Source organism: Podarcis gaigeae (assembly GCF_964106915.1).
Source record: "Podarcis gaigeae genome assembly, chromosome: 11".
NCBI lineage: Eukaryota > Metazoa > Chordata > Lepidosauria > Squamata > Lacertidae > Podarcis > Podarcis gaigeae.
Genome location: NC_139687.1, coordinates 22,331,247 through 22,358,899, shown reverse-complemented (window position 1 = coordinate 22,358,899; position 27,653 = coordinate 22,331,247). Strand labels below are relative to the sequence as shown.

At 44.3% G+C, this 27,653-nt stretch overlaps 1 protein-coding gene across 4 annotated transcripts in view; it reads right to left on the bottom strand.

Moving 5' to 3' along the window:
* Positions 1 to 9,300, bottom strand: part of EPB41L4A (erythrocyte membrane protein band 4.1 like 4A) — a 97,834-nt gene extending 88,534 nt beyond the window's left edge. Inside the window, exons 1-2 of one of the 4 annotated variants that reach the window (XR_014556080.1) lie at positions 8,458 to 9,300; positions 7,591 to 7,880 (exon numbers count right to left, since the gene is read on the bottom strand). Coding sequence is in view for 2 of the 4 variants with exons in the window: in XM_083702330.1 (XP_083558456.1) it covers positions 7,591 to 7,689 (99 nt within the window). In the remaining 2 variants the exon portion in view is untranslated. Of the gene's footprint in view, positions 1 to 7,590; positions 7,881 to 8,294; positions 8,415 to 8,457 lie in introns of those variants that run through there. The other 3 variants (XR_014556081.1, XM_083702330.1, XM_083702331.1) reach the window with 3 other exon arrangements.
* Positions 9,301 to 27,653: the final 18,353 nt, after the last annotated feature.

The window sequence follows — 27,653 nt, the reverse complement described above, 5'->3', positions numbered from 1 at the left end:
ATTGGCTCAGGCTGTTATACTAGTTCTAATGAACAGTAATTTTCTAATGCAAGCAAAAAACATAAGAATTGTGTTTTTCTAAATCTAATAATCTTCCTTTTGCTTGCCTAATTTCAACTTTTGTAGTAGCAGCAGCAAATTTAGGCTGCATACAAGACGACTCCTTCAAAATAAATTATATTCAGCTTTGTCTCACTGAAAATTGCAAAGCTACAACTTTGGAATTATAATTATTAGAAACGCCTTCAAAATAAATTATATTCAGCTTTGTGTTGCTGAAAATTGCAAAATTGCAATGCTACCAACTTTGGAATTATGATTATGAGAAAACAGTCTTAAATTAACTTGGGGGGTAGGGGACTCCGATTCTTGGCAGGACTCCTGTGCTTAAGAAAGAATTATGAAATGACAAGAACTATACTTTGTATTGTATTTTGCAATTTGATTGCCGAGGCAGTATTTGTACAACAACCAAAGATGATGTGGTAACTTTCATAGCTTTATGCTGTCCCCTTATGGCAGATATATGGTCTTATTAGAAACATTACGCTTGCAATTTTTGAAGTGTAATTAATGTTTATTTAGTTGGTAGTTGCTTAACACAGGGCTGTTCTCTAGGAGTCCTACAATCAGCTTTGCGATCAAGTTTTTAAACATGCAAAATTGTTAAAAAGAGCCAATAAAAAATTAAGCTGTCAGATCAATAGATTAAAAATAAAATACCATCCTCCTCGGGGTAGTGAGGAAGCTTAAGAGCTGCCCAAAGCTGAACTAACATAAAGCCTTGACTTGGCTGCATCAAATTACTCCAATCACCCAGGTGAAGAGGAAAGTCTTAGCCAGGTGCTAAAAACATGTCTGTGGTCAAAGCCACACTATAAAGTACCGTACATTACTTGCCCCCAAAGAGTCCTAGGAACTGCAATTCGTTCAGGGTGCCGAGAATTATAGCTCCTAGGATTCTTTGGGAAAGGCCGTATGCTTTAAATCAGGGGTTAGCAACCTTTTTCAGCTGTGGGCTGGTTCACTGTCTCTCAGACCATGTGGTGGGCCGGACTATATTTTTGGGGGGCAAATGAACGAATTCCTATGCCCCACAAATAACCCAGAGATGGAATTTAAATAAAAGCACACATTCTACTCATGTAAAAAAACGCTGAATCTCGGACTGTCCGTGGGCCCGATTGAGAAGGTGATTGGGCCAGATCCAGCCCACGGGCCTTAGGTTGCCTACCACTGCTTTAAATGTATGGTATGGATGTGAGCAGTGACAGCACCCAGCAGGCTTTGCTTGCCATTTTGAGCATAAACCTAACTCACCATATAGTCTGGGCTTTTTCAGGGGGAACTCACAGCAACTCAGTTCCAGCACCTCTTAGGTGGGCACCATTGCCATTCTAATAGAATAAGAGAATTGTTCATGGTGAGTTCCGGTACCTCTTTTTCTAGAAAAATAGTACTGCATATACAGTCGTACCTTGGAATTCAAACAGAATCCATTCGGCTGCAGGAAGCCCCATTGGCTGTTTGGATTCCAAAGAACGTTTGCAAACCAGAACACTCACTTCCCGGTTTGTGGCGTTCGGGAGCCAGAATGTCCAATTACCAAGGTGTTCAGGATCCAAGGTACAACTGTAGTCCTTTGGGGTTTTTTAAAGATCATGTTACCCTAAGTTGTAATTGGATACTTATAGCAATACCACTTGTGCCAGAAATACGCTGCTACCTTGTTCTAGCCTTTGCTGTCCTCCATGTTGGCTGAGACTCATGGGAGCTGTAGACAAATACTTCTGGAGGGCATCAGACAGGCTTTCATCACAGTTTGCCACCTCTTCAGCTGCAGATAACTTCCAGCTTATGAGACTTCCAGCTCTTCTGGGCCTTTCCCTTCAATTCTCTTAAGCCTCTTCCACCAACAAAATAATACTGTTGCTACAACAATTGTTTCGGCAGCAACAATTGCCTATTGTTACTGGTACACCCTTGTTTGGAGTCTGCCTTCCCAAAGAATGATCCCATCCCTAGCAATCAAAAATAGACTGCAAGTGTAGCTGTGTAGCTGCTCACTTAACAATGAGAGGACACCTAATATCATAGGTCATGGTTTGGTAAGTTAGTGGTGGAGTTGAACCATGAGCTGTGTGGCACCTTCTCATCCTGCAGCCATCAGTTTTAGGTAAAAAACAGTGGTTCAGCAAACTAGCAGCAGTGGGTGGGGGACTGGAGGGGATTTGTGGGTAAATCCCACAGTAATGAGCAATTCCTGCTTCTGCACAGACACCTTTCCAGTCTGTAGGAAGTTCTCAAGAGCTTTCATGCTCCAGCTTACCAAAAGAATTCAAAGGGTTGCAGCTGCGTCCTTGTCTTTGTTGAAGAACTGTTTAGGGCAACCAAAGTGCCAGAATTGGTGCTGAATGCATTCCCCATTTGCAGCAGCATCGTTGAAACCTCTTCAGTCTCACTGGGCACAATCTCACAGAAGTTCAAGGACTGAATAACAAAAGGATAGCTGCAATTTGAAGCCCAGCAGATATTATTGATGTTTTGTCTGAAGCCTATGAAGTAGCCATTGATGATATACAATGGCAGCTCCTGCTCTTGAGGTGCAAGCCCACTCTTGGCCCAAAGCTGAAGGACGCTGGACTTCCAGGTGTCAAATATGCCTGTCTCCACATCTTCCAGAAAAGCAACTATTTGGGATACTTTGTCATCCTCATATTTCTTTCACTTTTTATTCTTTTGGTTTCAGCTCATTTTACCACTCAGCACACACTCAGTTGGTACGTGACACCTGCAACACCTATTAGACTTTAGCATTATCACACACAAACCAAAGTACACCCACAGGTTGAACATTGCAAAGGAAGTACCAGTAATTATTGATCAAGCTAGGTATCTTTCTGGCAAGCCGGTTCACCATTACTGATCTTCTCACTGAGAAACTCCTAAGAAGGTATTCCAGAGGTCCTAAAAACAGAATTTGAAAGCTGCTAAGCAAGAGCCATTTTAACAGTAAGGCAGGTTGTTTTCTAGAAAGCGGGTCCAAGAAACCAGTAAAATAACTAAGCTAAAGGTCCGAAGAACATGGCCCTGGGAAAATGAGTGGAGGAAGCACAAAACCTTCAGAATGGATACAAAGTCCTCCCAGGTTACGCAAATACCTATGGCTGACACCAAGGGTTACTTAAATCCCAACCAGACAGCTCTGACAGGCAGCAATTCCAAAATTTTTACTCTTGAGACAGAACACATTGCTACCTCTTGTTTCTTCTCCTCTCCTGATAGCAACTTATTTCACTTCCTAGTGCTCCTTAATTGGAATGCAAAAGCTACAGCGATATAGAAAAGAATGTCAAGATCTGCTGCAGACACAGAAGTACAGAAAAGTCTTCCTGCAGGCAACTTGCAACCACCTGTGGACAGGAACATAAGCATCAGTGCTTTGAAAGTCAATGTCTTTGGAGAGCGATCTAGGAAGTTTTCCGTTCACTGTGGCCAGTGCATCTAAGTAAACTTTATTACGTCTGTGATCTTTAGCAGATTTATCCAAAAGCAAATCCCATGGATATCATTGGATCTAATCCTCTTTTACACACAAGCAGCACAGCAGCTGCTTTCCCATAGTGCAATACTATGCCACTGGAGGGAACAGTGTCTGTACTAAGCAAACACACAAGTGGACTTGATGACTTAGGTCTACAACTTTGTTCTCGCCCATGCAACAAGTTATGCCCATATGGTTCCACACATCCTTTCTTGCAGTGTGGAACTTCACAGCAAAGAAACAGTAACCAGACTATATACCACACGTGTGTGTCTATACAGTGGTGGAGCTTCATGCTCCGGTACTGGGGGGCAGAGAGCTGGTGGGGGCGGCCATGGCATGCATCCTGGGGGCGTGGCAGGGGTGTGGCACCCAGCATGGGTGGGGAGCAGCACCAATGGCACCCCACCGGGATCACGCTGCCGGGGACGGTGTGCTCCCCCCGCACTCCTCTTCCTCCGCCAGTGTGTCTGTACATGAGTATATTCCAGGTTGCAAGGTGGCAATCCTCTTTGTCTTTCTCATTCACATATACTAGTCTCTACAATGTAATTCCAAGGAAGCATTTGCGAACCATATTGATATGACTTAAACCACTGACCCCATTCATGTGTTTGCTTAATTCACACACTGTAATTCCAATTATACCATACCAATAACAAACTTAGTTGGTCTCTAAGGTAATACTGGAGGGGGGGGGAATTATTTTGTTTCAACACTGTAATACTATACAGCAGGATGGAGAATCAGATCCCAAGCCATGGGGTGGGGGAATAATGTAATCTGCAACTTGGATGCAAATCTTCAAGTCTTCTTAGTGCAGAAGCAGGTGTAGTAGCTATAGATTCTCTCCCATTGTTCTGTCATGTGTCCCTACCTCCCACTCCAAACAGTACAGTGGTACCTCGAGTTACAAACACTCCAGGTTACAGACTCCGCTAACCCAGAAGTAGTACCTCAGGTTAATAACTTTACCTCAGAATGAGAACATAAATCAGGCAGCGGCAGCGGGAGGCCCCATTAGCTAAAGTGATACCTCAGGTTAAGAACGGTTTCAGGTTAAGAATGGTCCTCCAGAACGAATTAAGTTCGTAACCAGAGGTACCACTGTACTTCATAGCAAAAGGGGCAAGGGGCAGAGGCCAAGACCAGGAGGGATCTGATTTATCTCCTACTGTAGCAAATGATTTAAAGCTATGTGGGATGTGCCAGATATAAGGTGGCAACCCAGGAGTTTTTATTTCCAATTGAGCAGATGTCATTCTGCTGATGTACCCCCACTTTTCAATACCATAACAGTGAGCTGCAGTTCCTTCAATCTACTCATATGTGAAGTCACCATCAGATAGCTCAAGCCAATCACATGGTGCCTACCATTTAAATGGTACATTTGTACGCAGCCTAAAAATGATCAGAGCCACTAACAGATCTACTTTAACTTTGCATGCTTGCCTTGTCTTTGCCCAGTTTGCTGTCCCTTGTCTGCAATTACTGCACTTATCCCAGTTCCTCATAGCGTCCAGAAATCCCTCAGGTAGCTTCGACAACATATTTTTATTGCATTTGGGCCCATGTTCACTCTTCCCAATTCCCTCTCCCCGTGATACTCAAATATTTCAGTAAATAACTTTTGTGTAAATCATGTTCTCACACTTCCCTTGCACAGCACCCAGGCCTCTTTTAGATCCTTTCCCCACAGTGGCCCTGGAAGTGCTAGCCTGGAGCACTGATTCAAAGAACCACTGGTTTCATATTAACAAAAGGTCAACAGGTGAACTGGCTAACAGGTGAACTGCCTACATAACACAATACAAATAAAGTCTATATCCCCAAGAAACAATTAACTCTAACTAGTAAGAGTTATGAAAATTGCATCCATTGTAGTATTGTGACATTAACAAACGTGTTACACCTGTTTAGAATAAATTGCTTTTATCATGAACCACTTGATTTTTTACAAATATGAAGTTCAGACAAAACTGCAAGTGTTTGTAAAACAACAACATCCCTACAATTAGCAACCAACTTGTAAACTATTTGCAATGTATGCAAGGTAGATAACAACCTTTAACTTGCTCTCCTGCTCCCCAGATTATGCTGTTCTGTGCTGCAAGGATACTATGCTGCAGGGATGATGCCCCTATTCTGACATTTCAGTGACATATTCTCTAGACTTTAAACACCAGGAATGAATTAAAAATAAATCACTACATTCTTTATACTTTTCTAATGTAAATCTGCTGAACTAGAACTCATTACTAGCTAGATTAGATAGACAGATTAGATAGATATGCCACCATTTTCAAAACGCAATGAAATACAAGCCTGGTTCCACTCAAAACCTCAATTTTTAATATCTGTATGATCCACTTATTTAACACATATTGGTCATATTTGCATATTAAAGTTTGCCCTTAAATCATCTTAGATGTACCCCTAAAAACAATGCATAAAGCGACCCTTAGGTGTACAACTAAGATTCCTACATTAAAGTCACAGGATCAGCAAATCCAAATGAATCTAACATCTCTTAGCATAAAAACCTATTGTATACATAAGTCCCGCTGAAATTAGTGAGACCAAATTCCTAATAGTTCTTCTTTCACTTAACTGAATGCCAAAATTTTCCAACTGCCACAGACAGCTTCAGTTTCATGCAGTTTTATACTCAAGATAACCTCTGTTTACAAACTTGTGTACAAACAAGTCAAACTGAATTCTTGTTAAAGGGCTATTTCTTATAGTAAGTTGCCTGTAGATGGACAACTTCACTATTATAAACATGTAGCTCTTTCTTTAGTCCTAACTCTAGCACATGCACAGTAATCAAGGCATATAATATGTTGTTGACCCACTAAAAGAGCCAAGAGAATTCAGTACAGCCATATATACTTAGAATTCCTAGACAATCGCCTTCTCTCTCCCTCTAGAAACATTCACATAAAATTATTCCCCGTCAGGAGAGAAGATTCCTTACTAGTGAAACATGGCCTATCAGCATTCAGTTCTATAAAATAGAATGCACAATAAGTATTTGAATGACTTAAGAAGTAAAAAAAAACCCTAGAAAACAATTAGCATGTATAGTCTTCCTCCCCAAGCAGAAATACTGACCCAATCCCATAGAGATTTGAACAAGACCCACAAATGCCTGTTTAGAGAACTGGTTCCTGTAGCTCTTGTGCTAAGAACCACCTAAAAGCTGAGTTATAAGCATTTTAGTAGGCAAGTAAGTATCAGTAAATTCAATAAATAAATAAATCCAAAGTTAAAGCTTTTTTACAGCCGTCCTTTTCAACAGGAGCATGGAGCACATAGCAATATAATTAAGGTTCTTCTTGAAATCACTGAGAATTAAAATGTGCTTAAAAGGAGCTGCTGAGTAACAGACTCCTCAGCAGGTGCAGACTAGCACTCTGAGCCTTTGAAAAGCACGCTTCTTATACAAGCCTCAAGTATAATTTTATTAGACAAACCCCGAAAATATCATCGCTGATCATGTCTATATTTCAAAGTGCCTGGTTTCCTGTGTAAGATCTTTGATTACTAAGCACCCTTGCAACTGAAAATCAGAGCACAAAGCAAATCATATAAAGCAAAGAAGTCATCCAGGAAAACATTTCCAAAAGATCTCACCCCGCTAGTATATAAACCTCTGTGACAAAGTTACCGAAGTGTTATTTCTCCTTTTATTAAATTCTATAAGATTACATCACATCACATACTTCATACACACTACCCAAGTCACAAGACAACCGGTCGACACTTAAAATCCTGTTGTTCACCTTCAAGACTTCTATGTTCCTCTTGCTTTTTACTCTTCCAACTTCGTCTTGGGTAATGGAATGTGATGCAAAGCTTAATACCACTTGACATGTCTATTTCCTGGTCATTAGAAGCCAGCCTGTTTTGATAGGCACTCTCTGAGAACAGTATGTTTCCATGTAGGTTTGCCCCTTATTGCTCAACTCCAGACAAAGCATTTCAAGCACCAGTGGCAAGCGTCCGGGGGAACCCCAATGAAAACAGAGCAGGAGGCTGCTTACCTTTATCCCCTGCTGCTGGGTGGTTAAGGTCAACTTGGATTCATCCAGAAGCAGAACTTCACAATAAAATTCCTCCGGGACTGCGCAGAAGCAGCCCATGGCGGTCTCCGTGCTTTGATGTCAGAGGGCAAATGCGAGCGAGAGATGAAGGCAAGGGGGGGGCGGCGAATTAACTCAGCGCCGGTGAACAATACATGATATGGCTCAGCAACCCTGAAGAGAGCAGGTTTTTCTTTGGCCTTGTCAAGTTGAGGAGGCTCCAGCTTCACATATGGGGAGGGAGCTAAATGCTAGAGGAAGAGGGAGAAAAAAAGAATCCTGTTGAGATATCCCCCCCCCAAAAAAGTCAAAGTTCTTCTTGCATGTGGAGGGTGGGGGGGACATTGGTTGCTAGGCAGCAGAGAGCGAAATTCAGGAATTAAAAGTTTCCACAGGTTAAAGTTTGCAGTCCAAGCCCCTCTCAGTCCCCGTGGGCTTCTTTGTTCGAGGTTCAGCCATGATAAACCGCTGACCTTTGGAGCACAGGAGCCCTATGGGTTAAAGTAGCCCTGCTGTGGGCACCCCAACCCGGATCAGGGGAAACACGACCTCCCTCAAGGCGCCTATGCAGCCCTTCAGCCGCCCTTCTTCCTAGCCTCCAGAACTTGAGAAAATGACATGTGCCCGGGCGCGCGCTCCCCCTTCTCCTCTGTCTCTCTACACACCGGCTGCCATAGCGCGTCTCGCCGCCCGAGCCATATTCCCGGGGCGAAAGCTTGAGTAGCCGCGCGTCCCACCTCCCCGGCTTCGGCGCTGCTCCTTTGTGTAAAGCGCTACAAATAGATAAACCACCCCTCCCTTCCGCACGCGCCGCACACCCCGCATTACCTTGCAGCGGGCCAAGAAGAAGCGGCAGCGGGCAGCTCCTCCCTGACAGGGCGTGGGGAGAGCGAGGCGCCGGACTGGGCGCAGAGCTGCCCGGGCAGCAGCAGAAGCAGCAGCCCGCGCGCGCTTTCCCCAGTCAGCTTCCCAGTCTTTCTCTCAAGCGCTCCTTCCACGGAAAGGAAGCCCCGGGCGCTCTCGGTGTCTGACGCGGCCACCTGAAAGAGACCTCCGGGGTTGGGGGGGGGGCTTTTTTATTCGGCTTCTTCTTCTCCCCCAACTCCGCCCGCCAAAGTTGGGGCTGGAGAGCGACGCTGGCGGCCCCGAGCGCGACGGAAGCGCCACCTGCCTCGCTGCGGCTCGCCCCTCAGGAGAAGCCGAGCGCTGCTGCCTCGCCGCCCGGCCCTCCTCTCTCTCTCTCTCTCGCTTGGACGAAGCTCCGCTCCCCCGCCGACGGGCCAACCTTGCCGGGCCCAGGAGGGCGGGAGGCGGGGCAAGCAAGCGCAGCGGCGGCTGTTCGCTCCCAGGACCTGACAGGGCTGCGGCGCGCGCGCTATCCCCGGGGCAGGCAGGCAAGCAGGCAGGTCGGGGTCGCCGGTGAGCCGAGCCTGCTCGGTGGTCTGAGCTGCTGCCCTTGCGGCGTCTTCTGCTCCTGCTTCTTCCCCTCCGGGTGGCTCAGCTGCTCGGCACCTCGGCGGTGTCAGTTTCCAGGTCGGCTGCCCAGCCGGCGTTGTTTCGCTTCCTTTTCCCTCCGCCCTCTTGCTCCTGCCAACCTTTCACCTTCCCTGCCCGCAGCAGCGCCAGCTTAGGAGGCGGCGGCGGCGGCGGCGGCGAGGCTGCTCTGGAACAGCAGTGGCCCCTGCTGGGCGATTGGGGGGAACTGGACTCCGGCGCTGGGGCTGTCGCCGCACAACCCTTAAACCACTTGCATGGATTAAGCAAGGCAAGAATCGCTGGTTCTTAGGGGCAGGGGAGACCCGGGAAGTCTCGGGGCTCCTTGAAAACCCACCAGTTTATTATAGAATAAGCTTTTTCACACAATACATTTCTCAAGTCTTTTAAGGTGCCGCAAGATTCTTGGGTTATTTTTTGCAGCTGCGCCTTTGGAGCATCTCATCGAGGGTTGCTTTGAGGGACAGAGGCAGCATTTGGTGGTGATCCTTGTTCTGGATGAATTGCAAGTTTGAAACCGTTCTTGGAAATTTACCGCCAGAAGCATTGTAAAAAAAGGCAGAGCAGTAACATTTGCCACTTACATGACATTTTGAGGATGGAACTGCAGTTAGGGTCCAGTGGGCACAATACTCTGGGGACTTCTCCTGTCATGTACTGCTCCATTGAAATGAATAGTCCCCCTTAAAGTCCCATTGATTTCCATGGGAAGTTTAAGCACAATTGATTTCAATAGGAGAAAAATAACTCCACAGAGATTTCTTCGAGGGTCACCGGAGTGATGACTGTGAGCATCCTGGTGCCCACAAAGAGCTTTCCTGGTTTGCATCCCACTGAAATTGAACTTGGAAAAAAGCCCATGGCCTGTAGAATCGATGGCAGTATGTGCTTGGTTATGGGATACGTGTGTGCTGCCACTGACAGTTGCTCCAGTTTGTGAAATGTGCCCACAGACCCAAAAAGGTTGACAAATTTCTCTCTTAGGAGCTTTAAAACATCTATTTCGAAAGAAATATATTTTCATAATTTGGATATCTCCTGATTACTGTATTGTACTTTGAGAGTCATGCACTCTGACTTCTTGCAAAGTATTGCACCTCCTGTACATTTGAAAGTGCATCAGTTCCCAAACATTAATATTAACTTGGCCAGTGGCCAGTTCTTTTAATCTTTATTACATGACACTAGTTGTATTCTCTGACATGCTTTAGCTGCTGAAAACATCTCTTTATTAGAGGTGCCCTCTGAAGTACAGTGATCTCAGCCATACTCCTTAAACAATTTCCAGGCTTTTAAATGTGTATATTTTAGTGCTTGCTGCTACCCAAAAGAATTTTGAACATTGCTTTTAAATGTTCGGCATATGAGGGGATTAATACACTCTGTAAATAACATGAAATTAAATATATATTCCTTTTGGTGTTTTGCACTGTGGGTGGGAGAACATTTCCATGTGATGCTGAGCATTGCACAACACCCCTTTTCTCTTGTTGACACTGAATTTACTGCAAGTTACAAATCTGTTCATTGTTTTAGATAAACCATATGTTAGCTGAGGAGACTCTTGAGAGTCCCATGGACGGCAAGAAGATCAAACCGATCCATTCTTAAGGAAATCAGCCCTGAGCACTCACTGGAAGGACAGATCCAGAAGCTGAGGCTCCAGTACTTTGGCCACCTCATGAGAAGAGAAGATTCACTGGGAAAGACCCTGGTGTTGGGAAAGATGGAGGGCACAAGAAGAAGGAGACGGCAGAGGATGAGATGGGTGGACAGTGTTCTCGAAGCTACCAGCATGAGTTTTACCAAACTGCGGGAGGCAGTGGAAGACAGGAGTGTCTGGCGTGCTCTGGTTCATGGGGTCACGAAGAGTCGGACACGACTAAACAACTAAACAACAACAACAAAATGTTAGCTGACTTTAGCACCCGTAAGGCAGAAGGGAGAGTGATTATTGTGTTCTTATTTATAATGTGACTTACAATCTCTTTATTGGTGTAATTGTTCTGGGGCTAATGCTCAACACCATCCTTTCCACGGTGCCAGCATCCACTACACGGGAGATGGCAACTTGTGGAAAACATATTCTCTACCATGATTTCACTTAGCATGATCATCAGCCGGGAAGGGAATAGAAGTGTGATGTGTGTCTTGACATGAAATGTGTAATAGCGAATGATATGGAGAGGAGTAATACATTGCTAGGACGCGGGTGGCGCTGTGGGTAAAACCTCAGTGCCTAGGACTTGCCGATCGTATGGTCGGCAGTTCGAATCCCCGCGGCGGGGTGAGCTCCTGTCGTTCGGTCCCAGCGCCTGCCAACCTAGCAGTTCGAAAGCACCTCCGGGTGCAAATAGATAAATAGGAACCGCTTACCAGCGGGAAGGTAAACGGCGTTTCCGTGTGCGGCTCTGGCTCGCCAGAGCAGCTTCGTCACGCTGGCCACATGACCCGGAAGTGTCTTCGGACAGCGCTGGCTCCTGGCCTCTTAAGCGAGATGAGCACGCAACCCCAGAGTCGGTCACGACTGGCCCGTATGGGCAGGGGTACCTTTACCTTTTAATACTGTATGTGTTGTAGCAGCAGCGGCAGCAAGGTGTATGTATTGCACATATGTGGGAATTCCTGGCAGGATAGATCACTGGCAGATGGTCAACATGCAGAACTGTCCAATGTCATTGCTATTTGGACTCATAGAAGCTACTGTATTGTGCGCCTAGAAAGTAAGGTAAGTTAGTCTTCTTAAAATCTATGAAGGCAGTGCAAATGGGGAACAATGGAGCTCATTCTTCACTCATGGGAAATAGATTCCATTGTTTCAGTGTCTTATTTTAAGAAGCAGCGTACAGGCTTCTGTATTTAGAAGCTGCAGAACGTAAATGCACATCATGCAGTTCCATAAGCGCAACTACTGTAGGTAGTGAATAGAACTTTGGCTGACACATGGCTAATGAACCAAATGCGCACAATAGTGCTGCTCTGAATCGGCGTGTCATCACCTGTCCATATATAATGTTGCCTTGTGCAGCTGCTCCCAAGACATTTGCATTTCTTGATGGGAGTGTTTGTGTAGGATCTACACTGTAGATGGTACCTAACAGGCCACTGAGAGGTTACTGCCTCACCTTACCCCCAAGGAGAAAAGGAAATAGGTAAAAGAACATGCATTGCTTCAGCACACTGCGCTTACAATAAACATCCTTCTCTGAGTGCACCAAAAGGAATGCAAGAGCTTGCTTCTACTTGAAGACAGTTAGCAATCAGTCTGTAACATTTTTGGATGCATAAAATAGACATAAACCAAAAAAAAACTTTAGAATTCTTGATCAGCTTGGTGACAAGTGATTAACAACTTTAAAAAATACAAAAAAAACCCAACAAACTAGCAAAACATATGTTAAGGCACCTTGAAATATTTTTTGGAAATATCCTACAATACTTTATGAATCCAACATGGACATTGCCTGTCATATTTTTGTCTGCCTGAAATTTTTTCATGGGAATGCTGAGAAGTTTTCCTCTACATAGTACAACAACAATAACAATAATAATTTATTTATACCCCGCCCACCTGGCAAGCCCTGCCATGTCAGAGAAGAGGTAACCATCAGATTCATCATGCTAGCAGAGGTTGCTGCAATTCTGCTGACTTCTGCCACTGGATCAGCCCAATGTCACATCATATTGAAGGACACTGTTAAACCTGTTCCAGGAACAGGGCGAAGTCACATAAGAGACTAATTCTATGTGCTTAAATAATTTTACAAGGGTAAAATAATTCAACTTTAAAGATGTTTTTAACAAAGTAAAGGAAGCAATAGCAAGAAAAAGACGAATGTTTAAGGCAAACAAATGAGAAAAGAGGCACAGACCACTAATACAGTCACCAGAATACAAAGTCCTAACAGTGTTTAGTTTCCAGTTGTTTGAAGTCTAACTCAAAATTAGGCAGAAACTAATAGATTTGATTTTGTGATGGGACGGAACAAAAGGAGATATATATGGCCAGACCACCTTTTGCATTCTTTGACTGCTTTTATTCTCAGTTGTCATATTTCCAGTCTCTCAAATACATGGCATAAAAGCATTTCGATGGAATTGGTTAATTTAAACTTGTTGCTAGATTACAGCAACTCCCTTTCCAATTTCTAAGGCTTTCCAATCTTTCAGTTATATATTATGTTTTAGACAATATTTGCAATGCTAACAGCAAATATTAACATTTAAAAATATTGTTTAACATACAGCTGTAAGGTTGTTGTTGTTTTTGTAAAGTACCAATTTTCATTTTTATTCCTACTACTAATATGTATTATTATGTACCTAAGGTGTTATTATTATAATATCAGCAGGTACCAGCTGAGAACAAGTTATAGTGAATTGATTTCAAGCAGTAGAGTTCTTCCAGCCAGAAAACATCTCGATTAGCCAATAAGGTGTTGCAAAGCCTTCAGTTATTCTTCTTAAATGTGTTCATTACTTGTCATTTTCACATATTCATAATAATGCCAATATGGCCCATCACATGTGTGTGCGCGTGTGAAAGTTTAGCTGCAGGTGAAACATTGCAATTAATACTTTATGTTAGTACTGTGTGTTCAGTTTATGAACAGAGCTATGTGCCAAAAGCACATAGCTAAAATGCCATTTCATTTTATGACTTTTCAATTTATATATATCCAGTTATGAAACAGTTAGTGGAATGAGCTTTATATTATATTGTATATATAAGTTTTGCATTAAAGCCCCTGGGACTAACCCTTCCATCTGAAAATATGCTATTAACTGACAAAGTTGTGATGAAGATACATAAAATCTGGAGGGGGGGAATTGGATTTATTAGCCCCACCAATTGCCACAAAACTTACTTTATTTTAAATGAGTCAAGAGTATGCAAATTTTCTCATAAAGTGTTTCAGCAGCAGTTGTTCAACTGAGTAATTATTTTGCTGGGAGAGAATAACTGGAAAACCACAACTCAAAGGCAGGGTTTGAGATGTTACATTGCAAAAGCTGGATGGATTTGTAGCATGCCTATTTGCTCAAAAGTGAGGGCCTGGATTCAGAGGAACTTGTGTGCATTGGATTGCAACCATGACCTTCAAAATTGCTATCATTTCATATTTGAGATCATTTTGTAATTTACAGGAAGTGAAAGCAGGAAATTACAGTGCATGACATTCATGTTTATGATTTTAACTATTCATTTAGAACACAAAACATGATACAGTGGTACCTCAGGTTACATACGCTTCAGGTTACATACGCTTCAGGTTATATACGCTTCAGGTTACAGACTCCGCTAACCCAGAATTCAGGATGAGAACAGAAATCGTGTGGCGGCGGCACGGCAGGCCCCATTAGCTAAAGTGGTGCTTCAGGTTAAGAACAGTTTCAGGTTAAGAACGGACCTCCGGAATAAATTAAGTACTTAACCCGAGGTACCACTGTATAGATAAGAAGTATGCAGCCCTCCAAGCCTCTCCAAGAGTCTTGACTCTCCTCATTTCACCCTCTCTCCCCAGGCCAACACCCCTCACTTGCCTTGCTTCAGAACTTCCTTGAATGTTTTTGCCTAGCTGGAATACATCCTTGAACTCTTTTGCTTGGCAGGATGCAGGACTGAGAGAGGTGTGATGTGTGTGTAAAGGTAACATTTACATTTATTGCTCTGCCAGCTTTTGTCTCTGGCTTGCTGCCCACAACTGACATGCAGACCCCAGAAGGAATTGTAGCTTTCAAGCTGGGCTATATACCTGCAGGCCAAATTTGGTTTGACCCAGGTCTCAATTTGACCTGCAAGGCCAACAACGGTGCCCATCTGCCTGATACCAGACATCAAATGTGATGGTAGGGATGTGGCTCAGCCGACTGTGCAATTGAGTTCCTTAGAGAGCAGGGCTGAAGTCGCTGCCTATCTCCTGATGTGCAGCGAATACAAGCCTACCGAATTGGTTGGGCAACTGAGTTTCCCATGAGGAACTTGATTGCTCAGTCAGTCCCTGTTTTGTTTTAAGGTATCACTCAATGGAACCATTAGGAAATGTCTGGAATTTAGGTTACAAGATATATATCCCCCCACACACACACACTTCCACAAATTAATTGCAGACTTTTAAAATATTTGGGCTCCATAATGGCTGGTGGCTGTGAAAACGTATAATCCAATTTGTATTGCCATATGGCCCCACAAATAGCCAGCAAAACATAAAGCCTCAAGTACAGGCTTGAGGACACCTGTTCTTCTGGGGAAGGTTTTTGACAGCTCTACATGCCCTTAAAAGTCTTCTGCCAATAAGTACTTTTCTTATTTACTGTTCTGCATACTTAGTCTTGGTGTTTACTTCAGGTAGCACATCAAGAGCCCTGAAGAATTAGAAGGCAGCCATTCCTGGATCACTGAGTAGTTATTTATTAACGAACAGAACGAAAGCAGTAAGAATCTATCTGTGCCTTAAAATATCACCAAACCAATCTTAGAGTATTCGTACAGCAGTAACACTTTCTTAGCTGATTTTTTTGTGACAAGCGAAGATTATAGTTCTGAATTAATAGTGATCCGGTGCTATCTGACTCATATTTCTCTGGAGTAAGCTACTACAGTACTACAGTCAGTAGTAGCTTCAGGCAGTAAGCTGCTTCAGGTTGCGTTTTTTCGGGTTACGGACTGCCGAAACCCGGAAGTACCAGAACGAGTTACAGTGGGTCTTCGGGTTAAGTTCTTAATTCATTCCGGAGGTCCGTTCTTAACCTGAAACTGTTCTTAACCTGGAGCACCATTTTAGCTTTGTGTTGCTGCAACCCAAGGCTGGCTTTGTTAAATGCATGGGTGGGCAAACTAAGGCCCGGGTGCTGGATCTGGCCCAATTGCCTTCTAAATCCAGCCTGCGGACGGTCCGAGTATCAGCATGTTTTTACATGAGTAGAATGTGTCCTTTTATTTAAAATGCATCTCTGGTTTATTTGTGGGGCATAGGAATTTGTTCATCCCCCCCCATATAGTCCGGCCCCCCACAAGGTCTGAGGGACAGTGGACCGGCCCCCTGCTGAAAAAGTTTGCTGACCCCTGGTGAAATGTAACAGCGTTTTGCTCACTGACAGGCTAAGTTTATGTGAGATAGCCAGGAAAGATGGCTAGGTAGACATGCTTTAAGTGCTGCAACAGACCTCCTGGTTTGTACAAAGAGGCTAAGACTGCCAGAAACAACTTCTGGCTCTAAAGGTTTTAACAATTTGCAAAATACCATGAAGCTTTGAAACCATTTCCTATTATACTGACTACAAATCATGCTCACACCGTGGGATAACCAGTCTCATATAACCAACATGCTTAAGTCTAATTAACACATGAAGGGGTTAATACAATAGAATAAGCTGTCCCGCCAGGCTTAGCTACGTCCACATCTCTTACTTTCAGAGGGAATCAAACCTATTGTTCCATTTTCAGTCTACTTGAGAAACTTAGGTATAAGGAGGTCTGAGCTGGTTGCTCCAGTTCAGACTGCGCAGCTCTCACCAACCACTCTTGAGCTCCAATAATTTAGGAGTTTTCACCACTGTAATTAAGCCAAGTTTTGCTGCCTGTGCAACTTTTTCTGAATGCTGTATGGAAAAGCACATGAATCTGACCTTTGGGGAGTTTATAGATACACCATTTTTAACTTACCAGACGTGTGGTATTTTTCTATGCTAGAGGAAGAGGGAAGTTTTGGAATTCACAGTGGGAAATTTTAAAGGTTTAGCAACCTGTATTTCGGCACTTTACTTTGCCACATATTTTGTGATTTTAAATCTCTGCCAGGTTCTCACACCAAACGCTGCCCCAAACTTAGATCTTGGCATCTAGCAATTCTCCTTTATTTTATTTTTTTGAACCAACACACACAATGTCAAAAACAAAACAAAAAATCTCACTTTATAAATGTCTTTACGTTATCATGCAAATCAAACCAGGTAAAATAAAATAAACATTTCCATAATAAACTTCCCGATACTATGTGTTCCATCTCTCAGGCAATCACTTCTAAGTAGGCTATTGAAATCAAACACTATCTCTTGCTCTTGAGCACTGCCTACTTATCACATTGCCAGAATACATTGTACATCTGCAGATAAATGTTTATTTCCTCCCAGCATGGTGATTATGCCATACATCTTGGAGAACACATCATCTATGTTATTATGCCTGGGACTAATTACTTTTTCCACACAGCTGCTTTGGGGTACGTAAACATTTAGCTGTCCGTAATACAGTACAAAATGATCACATTTCATCTTTGCGGTGGAAACATTCAACAGAAAACCCTTTCAAAATGTGACCAAAAGACACAGATGCAGACTGAGAGCTAAAACAGATAACACACTCCTGTTGACAGTTCCTGGTGTTTCAGGGAAGGCATACAGTACAGTGGTACCTCTAGTTGTGAACTTAGCTAGTTCCGGAGGTCCGTTCTTAACATGAAACTGTTTTTAAGTATAAGTGTGCTTTCATTAATGGGGGCCTCTTGCTGCCGCTGTGCCACCAACACATGATTTCTGTTCTCATCCTGGGGAAAAGTTCTCAACTCGAGGTAACTCTTCCAGATTAGCAAAGTTTGTAACCTGAAGCGTTTGTAACCTGAGGCGTTTGTCAAGGAACCACTGTAGTCTCAAGTACTGTGGTACCTCGGGTTAAGAACTTAATTTGTTCCGGAGGTCCGTAATTAACCTGAAACTGTTCGTAACCTGAGGTACCACTTTAGCTAATGGGGCCTCCCGCTGCCACCGCATGATTTCTGTTCTCATCCTGAAGCAAAGTTCTTAACCCGAGGTACTATTTCTGGGTTAGCGGAGTCTGTAACCTGAAGCGTCTGTAACCTGAGGTACCACTGTAATGAACAGTGTACCATTTCTGGAGGTGAGACTTCTGAAAGTCCTGGGAAACATCTGGTATCAAGTGATGTAGCCTATGGAAATGACAGGCACAGACCCTCCCATCAACCTAAAGGTAAAGGTAAAGGTACCCCTGCCCGTACGGGCCAGTCTTGACAGACTCAGGGGTTGTGCGTCCATCTCACTTAAGAGGCCAGGGGCCAGCGCTGTCCGGAGACACTTCCGGGTCACGTGGCCAGCGTGACATCGCTGCTCTGGCGAGCCAGAGCCGCACACGGAAATGCCGTTTACCTTCCCGCTGGTAAGCGGTCCCTATTTATCTACTTGCACCCGGAGGTGCTTTCGAACTGCTAGGTTGGCAGGCGCTGGGACCGAGCAGCGGGAGCGCACCCCGCCGCAGGGATTCGAACCGCCGACCTTTCGATTGGCAAGTCCTAGGCGCTGAGGCTTTAACCCACAGCGCCACCTGCGTTTCTGGAGGTGAGACTTCTGAAAGTCTTGGGAAACATCTGGTATCAAGTGATGTAGCCTATGGAAATGACAGGCACAGACCCTCCCATCAACCTAGGACCTAGTTGTACAAAAGGGCACCTTACCCACACACTTGAGCCCTCATCTGTCTGCTGTGGAACCTAAGCCTATGTATGCTTAATCAGAATGAAGTCTCGCTGAGTTTTGTGAGATTTGCTCCAAAATAAGTATACATACACACAATTTCAAACTCTCTTGCGCTGTGGGGTCCTAGGCACTCTGGCTAGACTCCAGAGTTTTAGGGAGGTGTGAAGCCCTCACTTACTTACCTTCCCCCCGCCCCCGGGGGCAGCCCGATCTCACCTTCAGAGGAACACAATGAGCTGCAAGTCCTTCACGCAGCAGACCAGAAGTCTTGTCCACACAATTGCATATTATTTATTATTTATAATATTTAAAAACTTTTTAAATAAGCCAAGTATTTGCAAAGCAAGATACATAAAAAATAACTGCATGTTACATTAGGCACAACAGCTAGCAACTGTACACCTATGAGAAAGCTGCTCTGAATGTCACAAATATTAAGAGAAGGCAGACAGATTCTCAAGACTCTCTTAAAAGCCTGCCCTGAAGGGGACAGATGTAAGTACCGGTAAATCAGAAGAGACTTCCATAACTGTGGGACAGCCATGAATAAACCCCCTTCTCTCATGCACAGCAATTCGTATAGTTCCCAGGGAAGAAGGACTGAGAATTGTAGCTCTGGGAGATAGCAGGAACAAACAGCTGTGCACAGAAGGTCCACAGACCATAAATCTGCTGGTTATCTGGAACTTCCAAAAATCAGGGGCGGCATACCAGTGAATAGCAGTTGCTTGGAAGCAACAATGAAAGTGGACAATTGCTTTCATGCTGTCGATGGGATTCCCAGATGCATACGATGGGCCAGTTTGGAAGCAGAATGCTGAGCCAGGTGGAAATTTTGTCTTATCCAGCAGAGCTCTCCCCATGTGAGTCAGTTAAGCTATTTCAATTCTTTCTGATTTCAGTGGAAGAGGATTAAGTCATATTTTACGGTGGTCTCACTGATAGCAAATGTCTGCTAAGTGGCTTTATCATTCTATGATATCTGCTGACCTGACTTGTTTTTGTCTACTAATATTTTTGAATTTTGTATTTGTTTTGTATTTTGATGCTATTTTTTAACTTTAGACAGCTGTAGATTTCCCTGAAATTTAAAGATGTTGTACAAGCCGTACATCAGAGAACTCATACAGTACTTTAAAAAACATATACCTTTTTTATCTTGGTAGCTGTCCTTGTAAATAAGAGGTGGGAATGTTGGCTTGTTTTCAGTTGCTTCTGGCAGTGAATACTGCACTGACAGAATATCATGACTTCATTCTGATAGTTGGCTGGAATGGCCAGTTTTAAATCAATATGAAAAGAATGGCTCTTTGTCTACTGGACAAAGTAGCTAGAAATATCACTCATCTGATGAGCTTTGTCTGTCAGGATCTTGTATGTATGAGCATAAGATTCAATAAACTCCATGTGGAAGGAAATTATAATAAACTCAGTTATTTCATAATTTAATGGACAAGGAACAGCTGTCTGAGAAGCTTAAGACATTAAATGCCAGCTGTATATTGGCTGGAGTGCTATTTACATTTTTGTTGTGGGATAAACATCAACCTTTACAAAAATTAGGAACAACACATGTTTCTATGACATTATCTAATGTAATCTAATCAATAAAAACAAAATGCAGCCATTTTATTTTCAGTCATGAGGTACCATTACTGTATGTAAGATGTGAAATTCCAGAGGGTACTCTTAGAATGTTATTCATCTGACACATTATCTGGAGCTTGATACACTATATAAACATTCAAGATCTTGCATGGAAGTTTAGTAGAGAAAATATTTTTAAGCAGAACACCTAATTCAAAGAGTCAGGAAGCTTTACAAAGCATAATTGTAAAATCTGAGAGGTAATAAAATCAACATCGTAATTCATTAAAAGGCTGGGCTAAATCAGATAGTTTTAGCTAAATACTTTAGCTTAGCTTTAAACTAAATCCTGAGGGGGAGGGAGACAATATTACAGACGACAAGGGAACACCTGGTACAGATTCACTGATGCACAGGATTCACCTGTGTATCTGTGATGTACAGATTCACCTGGTACAGATTCACTGATGCACAAGAAACTGAGGGGGTGCTACAGAAGCTACTAAAGAGCAGGAAACTATAAGAAGGAAGCTGCTGGAGGGAATGGCTCATGGTTTCTGTTGTCTCTATACTAATGCACAGAGTATGGGAAACAAATGAGACTAATCTGAGCTCTTAATACAGGATGGCAAATATGAGGTGCATGACTGGAATGTCGAATGTAGATATAACCTGTTCAAAAGGAATAGATCAAACATGAAAGAAGGAGGAGGAACATTATAAAGAAAGTGTAAACCCTACACAAATCTGGAGTGGAGTCCCTAAGACAGTTGGATGGCATCTTGTATGCCTCCTTCTGGCAACTCCTGCCACCAAGCTGGTGCCAAATGTATTGCTCTGCTTTCCTTTGGACTACATCAGTGAGGCCCAGAGGGGGGGTATTGTTGTCTAGGCAGCCTAGGACCTCCATACACACTACCCAGACTTGTGATCCAGAAAGGTCACTTCAGTGCTGCTAATGCAGTAAAACCAATGTGGGAGGCAGCACTTGCGAGTTACCATTCTTTGCAGCCACAGCAGGTGCTGTGATTCTCCAGCGGTTTGCCTTCACCCCCTGAAGTGTGTCTCATTGTCTCTACAGGCAGACAGATGCCAATGACAAGGTGCAACACTTTGCTTTTAATGCATGATTATAGGCTATTAGAAATAACACTAGATGTCGCTCAAAACAGATCCCTATAAAAGTAAAATCCTGCTATACTTATTTACTCTTAAAACTGGAAAAAACAAAGCAACGGTTTTATACACTTGTTGTTGTCTGGATTGTGCCAAGCTGTAGTCACTGGATATCATATGTAGATTGTATTATAATAAGTGCAAAAATAAAAATGAGACCACCTTCTCTAGATGAACTGGTAGTTTCCCAGTATGTCTCAGTCTAATTTCTCCTCCTTAAATGTAGATGAGTTATGAGTTACACTCATGATTTCCAAGGCCTCAGAACTGTTCCAAGAGTTCTCTTGAAGGAATATTTATTGTCATTTCAAGTAAACAGTGTGCTGCACTACAAGAAGAACTATTTAATTGGTGTCAATAATTTATATTCTGTGACTTCCTAGACTGGTAGTAGTTAGAGGGCTTGTTTCATTAATGCTGTTAGTTTGATTTATGTAGACTACCAACTGTGATTTCCTTTGAAACTACTCATTATAGAATGACATTCCAGGATAATTTGAGAGTATTAATAATTTTATAAATGTTAGGGGCGCATTTTTTTTAACGCCATATATTCATACCTTCTCGTTGCAATGGGGAACTTTTGACACACTTTGAAATCACTGCCAAATGTTAAGGTGAAATGTTCAGTTGTGTTTAAAGCACCTTTTGCAAGCTCTTACTATGGTAAAGTATTTTGGCCAGAATCCAAAGAGCTCCTCCTGCACATGCTTGAAGTGTGTCACAAATACACAAGCACTTTACCAGTTTTTCTTCCTGCTTCAGCCCTTGGTACTGCATCTGATTACACTTCAAAACACATTGGGCTGCAGTGACAAGAGGGTCGGCAATAAGAAAGGGTGTGTTTCCCTAGCCCAGGGATAGGGTAATCTGCAGCCTTGTTGTGCTGAACAGGCTGGACACAGAGGAATGGTGGGAGGCACCAGCTGGGGAACTCCCAAGAGAAGAAGGCTCAGAGCCCAGGGATTGGTGATGGGACAATGGTGAGTGGTCAAAGGAAGAAGATGGACAAGACTAGGAGGAGGAGGAGGTGTTGGAAGCTGAAGAGGTAACAGAGTTTAGTGAGAAGGGAGAGTCTGTGGTGGAGAGAAGTCCAGAAACAGAAGCAGAAGAGAGGGGTGGCCAAGAGGGAGAGATGAGTTGGGCTGGGGAAGAAGCGAGTGTTTCTCCCACTCCTGCTGCAACAAGCTCTCCCCGCTCCAGTCTCCCAAGACCAGGAGACACATTGTGATGGCCTGGGAGTCTGATTCAGAGGCTGAACCGGAGGAATCCCAGCCTGCACAGGTGTTCCCGCCTCCAGGGCCAGCTGAGCCGGGGCAGGGCCTTGAATCTGAAGCGCCTGCACCTGTGCCGGATCCTCAGGAGCAGACACCAGATGAATCCACTCTGGCTCCAGAGGTGATTGAGGACCCATTGCCTACAGGTGCGCCTCTCCCAGCCCTGTCAGGGGAAGGTGAGTCTCCCCCTGGGTCCAGTAACCCTCCAGCCTCTCCTGAGCTGCAGAGGCTCAGGGCAGAGAGGCGGAGGGAACTGGGTTCTCTCAGGAGGAGTGCTCGCCTTAAGGCCAGGAGAGGCGGGTCACCTGTGGGCCGGGACCGCCCCTGGCCTCAGAGAAGATAAAGGCCAGTCAGCCCAGTCCCAGGTTGCGGGAGCAACGTCGTTGGAAACCTGTTTCTGCCAGCACCCAGACCTGTTCTTCTGGAGTTCCTGACCACGCCCGGCTTCCTGCTTTGGACCCCGCTTCCCCCTTGGTGGACAGTCTCCAGACCCTCGACCCAGGACCGGACTCTGACCACGCCTCTCGGTAACCTCTCCCCGGATCCAGCACATACATGAAGCAGGAGGAGGAAAGGCAGGCATGCCAGTGTAGTATCAGATTGTTTGGGAAAGACCCCAGATTTAGGTAGCTGTGGGAAGGTGGGGACCTTCAGTCTCCACAACTGCCTCCCAGGGGCAAGACCTACCAAAGAAGAACTGCTATGCTCATTAGGCCTGGCACTCCTAAGCAGATCCTGTTTATTCTAATAAAGTGTTACCTTCATGCTGTGTGGTTTGTTCCTGGCTCGCTCTTGACACTTGTGCATGCCGTTGGACTACAACTCTCATCAGCCCCATCAGCATAGCTAATGCTCATGGATGATGGGTGTTGTAGTCCAACAAGGTTCCCATTCCTTGGGACTCCAGCCATACAAAGCTCTCTGGTTGTCAAGCCAGAGCATCTGAGCCAATGGCAGGCAAAAAGCAGCTGATTCACTTCTAGGAATAACAGACATTCACCATGACATTGGAATGCCTGTTGAAGCCCAATCCCACCATCCCACAAATTAAAATAGCAGGACTTGAGATAGGCAAAGCAAGTATACAGAGAACCAACCAGAAGTGGTTGCATAGAAGCCTTCTAATTTGGCATGTAGCCCAGTGAAAATGGGGATCTAGAGTACAGAGGCCTATAAAAGGTGAAAATGTACAGTACTAGAATTTTCACTTTCAGTGAGTTTGAACATCTGCCCAGATTGTTAATTCTAGAGAAGTGTTTCCCAACCTCTGGTCTCCAGCTGTTTTTGGACTACAATTCCCATCATCCCTGACCACTGGTCTTGCTAGCTAGGGATGGTGGGAGTTGTAGTCCAAAAACAGCTGGAGACCAAAGGTTGGGAAACACTGTTCTAGAGGGTAGTCTCTTAAGCTAGGGACCTGGAAGTAGCTGAGCTATAGCACCTGGTTATCTGAGCCTGTCTTACGAGCAACTTAACTGGGTAGGATGAAAGGGATCTGCTGTGTATGGAAGAATTTTTGCGTTGCTCCTTTTTACCAAGAGATTGTACCAGACTATGCTTACAAAATCTCCTAAACTGTACAGGGGTAGGGGCATCGTTAGAATTGCTTGTTCCTGGAGACTGGCTGATAGAAATGATTTTTTTTGTAGCTCTGTGTTGTTTTCTGCTGATATGGCTCATGGTCTTGTGATCATCTCTGAACATAAAGAGTGCCTCACTCAATTGGAACAATGGCCTTTTCTAGCCCAGCAACGTCCTGTTTGCCAGGTACCTATGAAAAGACCACAAGCAGGATATGAAGGAAGGCTGCATACCCTCCAACGTTCCTCAGAGAAGATAGGGACATTTCTCACTCCAACTGACCCTCCTCAACTCCCCATTAACCCAATCAATTTGGGTGATTTCATTCTATTCAATACTAGCTTTAAACCACGTTTAGTGCAAGCAGTTTCCAGTGTGCTGTTCTGAACACCAGGTGTCTCTCTTGTCTCAAATTCGTATGTTAACTGCAACAGAATATTAATATGGCAGCATATCATCCAGTCTTGCCCAAGGCCAGTATTGTGGTATAACGTTTACTGTCTTGTCCTGTTCAGCACAGGTCTTTCCCAACATTAACTGAAAACCAGGATAAATAAAGACACAAGACACCATAATTTAAGGTTAAATGGGTGAATTAGGCCACAACTTTATTGAATTCAGGAATGAGAGGCATTGGCTTAGGCATTGGTCCTAACGACTATCCGGCTCCAGCCCATTTGCTGGAGACACGGGGAAGGGTTAACACTATATCGGGGGAGTCTCCTGCTGAGGCACGCTCTGGGGCGTGCCTTTGGCCCACACCTCCATAGGCTTCGGACAGGGCCACGCCCCCCGGAGTCCTTTATCGGACCACCCTTTGTTCACTGGGGGGAGGTGATGGCGTTCCTCCCACACACACACATCCTCTTAATCCCTTCTTACCAATGCCTAACCGCCAATGCTGAGGAGTTGTGACCAGTTGCTACGAGGTAGGCGAAAAACCAAATGGCTGTAAATTGCCAATTGGGAAAAATTCCTACCATGCCCCTTGCGGCGACAGACCGAAGTCCATAGCAAAGTCGGAGACCTACCTAAAGTCTACCCAAAGGGAGGGAGGGTGGGAAAACGTGGGGGCTAACCGGTGAAAAGAGGGCGAGCCCCCTCAGCCGATTGGCTGGCTGGGGGGGAGAGATGCAGCCAGGATTCCCCTGCTCTCACGGGGGCTGAAACCAGCCCCCGCTCATGTGGGGGTGGGCGTGAAGCCCGCAACCCCACCTCCTGGGCAGGCCGGAAGTGGCTTTAGTGATGATTGCTCATTGAGCACCAACTCTCAATTGCCCCAGCACCAATTTCTATTCCTACAGATGGAAGGTTTAAATTACTGGTTTCCTCTCTGAGTTTTTTCCCCTTTTAATTTTTCTGAGTAGCAAAGAAGCTAAATTCCCCTGCCACGAACAGGCACTGGGAGATAAGAGAGACTATTCAAGTGGTATTACATCGCCTGTTCAACAGAAAGCAATAAAGCAGGTGGAATTTGTCAGGAGGACACTTTCAATTAAAGCTTCCATAGCACTTTACCTGCCCAGACTGGACATCCCAGTGCTGAAATTGTCCTTAACTCTTTGCCACAAAGATGGAACGGGGGACACAGAAAACACCAGAATGCAACAAATGGACAACCGCATTTGACACACCCAGGGAGGTAATGCAGAATCAATGTGCAATGAGCTTTTATTTTGGGAATGAAACCATTTTCTCAAAAAGCTCTATTCAGGGGACAAATAAAGAATAGAACTAGATTGTGTATGGACCACATAGAAAAAAACAAATGCCAGGTCTCTGTTGAGTCTAAAATAAAATGTCATGTCTATGCAGCCTGAACAAAGGATGGCAATTCTATAAAGGAGAGTGAGAAGAAGCTCAGAAACCTGGGTTTCAGAAAGCAGGTACCGGTATTTCCTTTCCAAAGGACCTGTGTAAAGAGTTCCCTGGGTGAATCCATTGCCCCACTGAGTTGCAAATTAATGGTAAACAGTTCTGCAATTCTTTAGGAATGTCTCCATATAAACCAAACTTTTGCTACTTCATTGGGCTGCTCTCTTTTTCTGCTCTCTGAATATTCTCAGGTAGTTCTGCATAGTTCATGCAGCTCCTTCCTACAGTCAGAAATTCCTTTTAGCTGCAACAAATGTAAAGCAAAGGTGAAATACAGTGCAACTCATAGCTTTAAGGCACATGGGGGCAGGGAGGAAAAGCAACCAAATAATGCTCTCTTGTCCACTTGCAATCCTTTCTACTTCCTTTCACAAAAAGCATGAAAATGGAGGCAGGAGCAGCTGCCCAAGTGCATTTTCTTAAAGCATTAGCAAGTGGATTACAGTATAGCAGTTAGGAATTGGTGCTGTAGCAGGGAAGACAGGATTGTGGCACCAGCCTTAAAACAACAATACATGGAAGATACATTTTTATCTTAACAGTCAAGGGACAAGAATTTAAAAAGAAAGGCAATTTGTGGAAGGCTACCCTGGGGCTGGTCTGAGAGATTTGGCTGCCAGAGGCAAAATATGCAGATGCCAGACCCTCCAAGTGTCCCTATTTTCCAGGGATGTCTCTGATTTAGAGAAGCCATCCCAGTTTCTGATTGGATCCTGGAATATCCCACTTTTCCTTAAAGGTAAAGGGACCCGACAGTTAAGTCCAGTTGCAAACAACTCTGGGGTTGCGGCGCTCATCTCGCTTTACAGGCCGAGGGAGCCAACATTTGTCTGCTTCCGCAGACAGTTTTTCTGGGTCATGTGGCCAGCATGACTAAGCCACTTCTGGTGAAGCCAGAGCAGCGCACGGGAACGCTGTTTACCTTCCCGCTGGAGCGATACCTATTTATCTACTTGCACTGTGTGCTTTCGAACTGCTAGGTTGGCAGGTGCTGGGACCGAGCAACGGGAACTCACCTCATCGCGGGGCCTCAAACCACCAACCTTCTGATTGGCAAGTCCAAGTTGGCACAGTGGTTTAAACCACAGCGCCACCCGCATCCCTACCACTTTTCCTTAGGATGTCCCTATTTTCATTGGAGAAATGTTAGAGGGTGTGGAGTTATCCAAACCCTGAGACGTCTGAAGGCAATCATGTACAGTGGTACCTCGGGTTACACTCTTCAGGTTACAGACTTCACTAACCCAGAAATATTACCTCGGGTTAAGAACTTTGCTTCAGGATGAGAACAGAAATTGTGCTGTGGCGGCAGCGGGAGGCCCCATTAGCTAAAGTGGTGCTTCAGGTTAAGAACAGTTTCAGGTTAAGTACAGACCTCCAGAACGAATTAAGTACTTAAGCTGAGGGACCACTGTATAGGAAAGGGTTTAAATAATAATAATAATAATAATAAAGGTTTTATGTTTTACTATGTCTTAATATGTGTTGCGAGCTCTCCAGAGTGGCTGGGGCAATCCAGTAAGATGTGTGGGGTATAAACAGTAA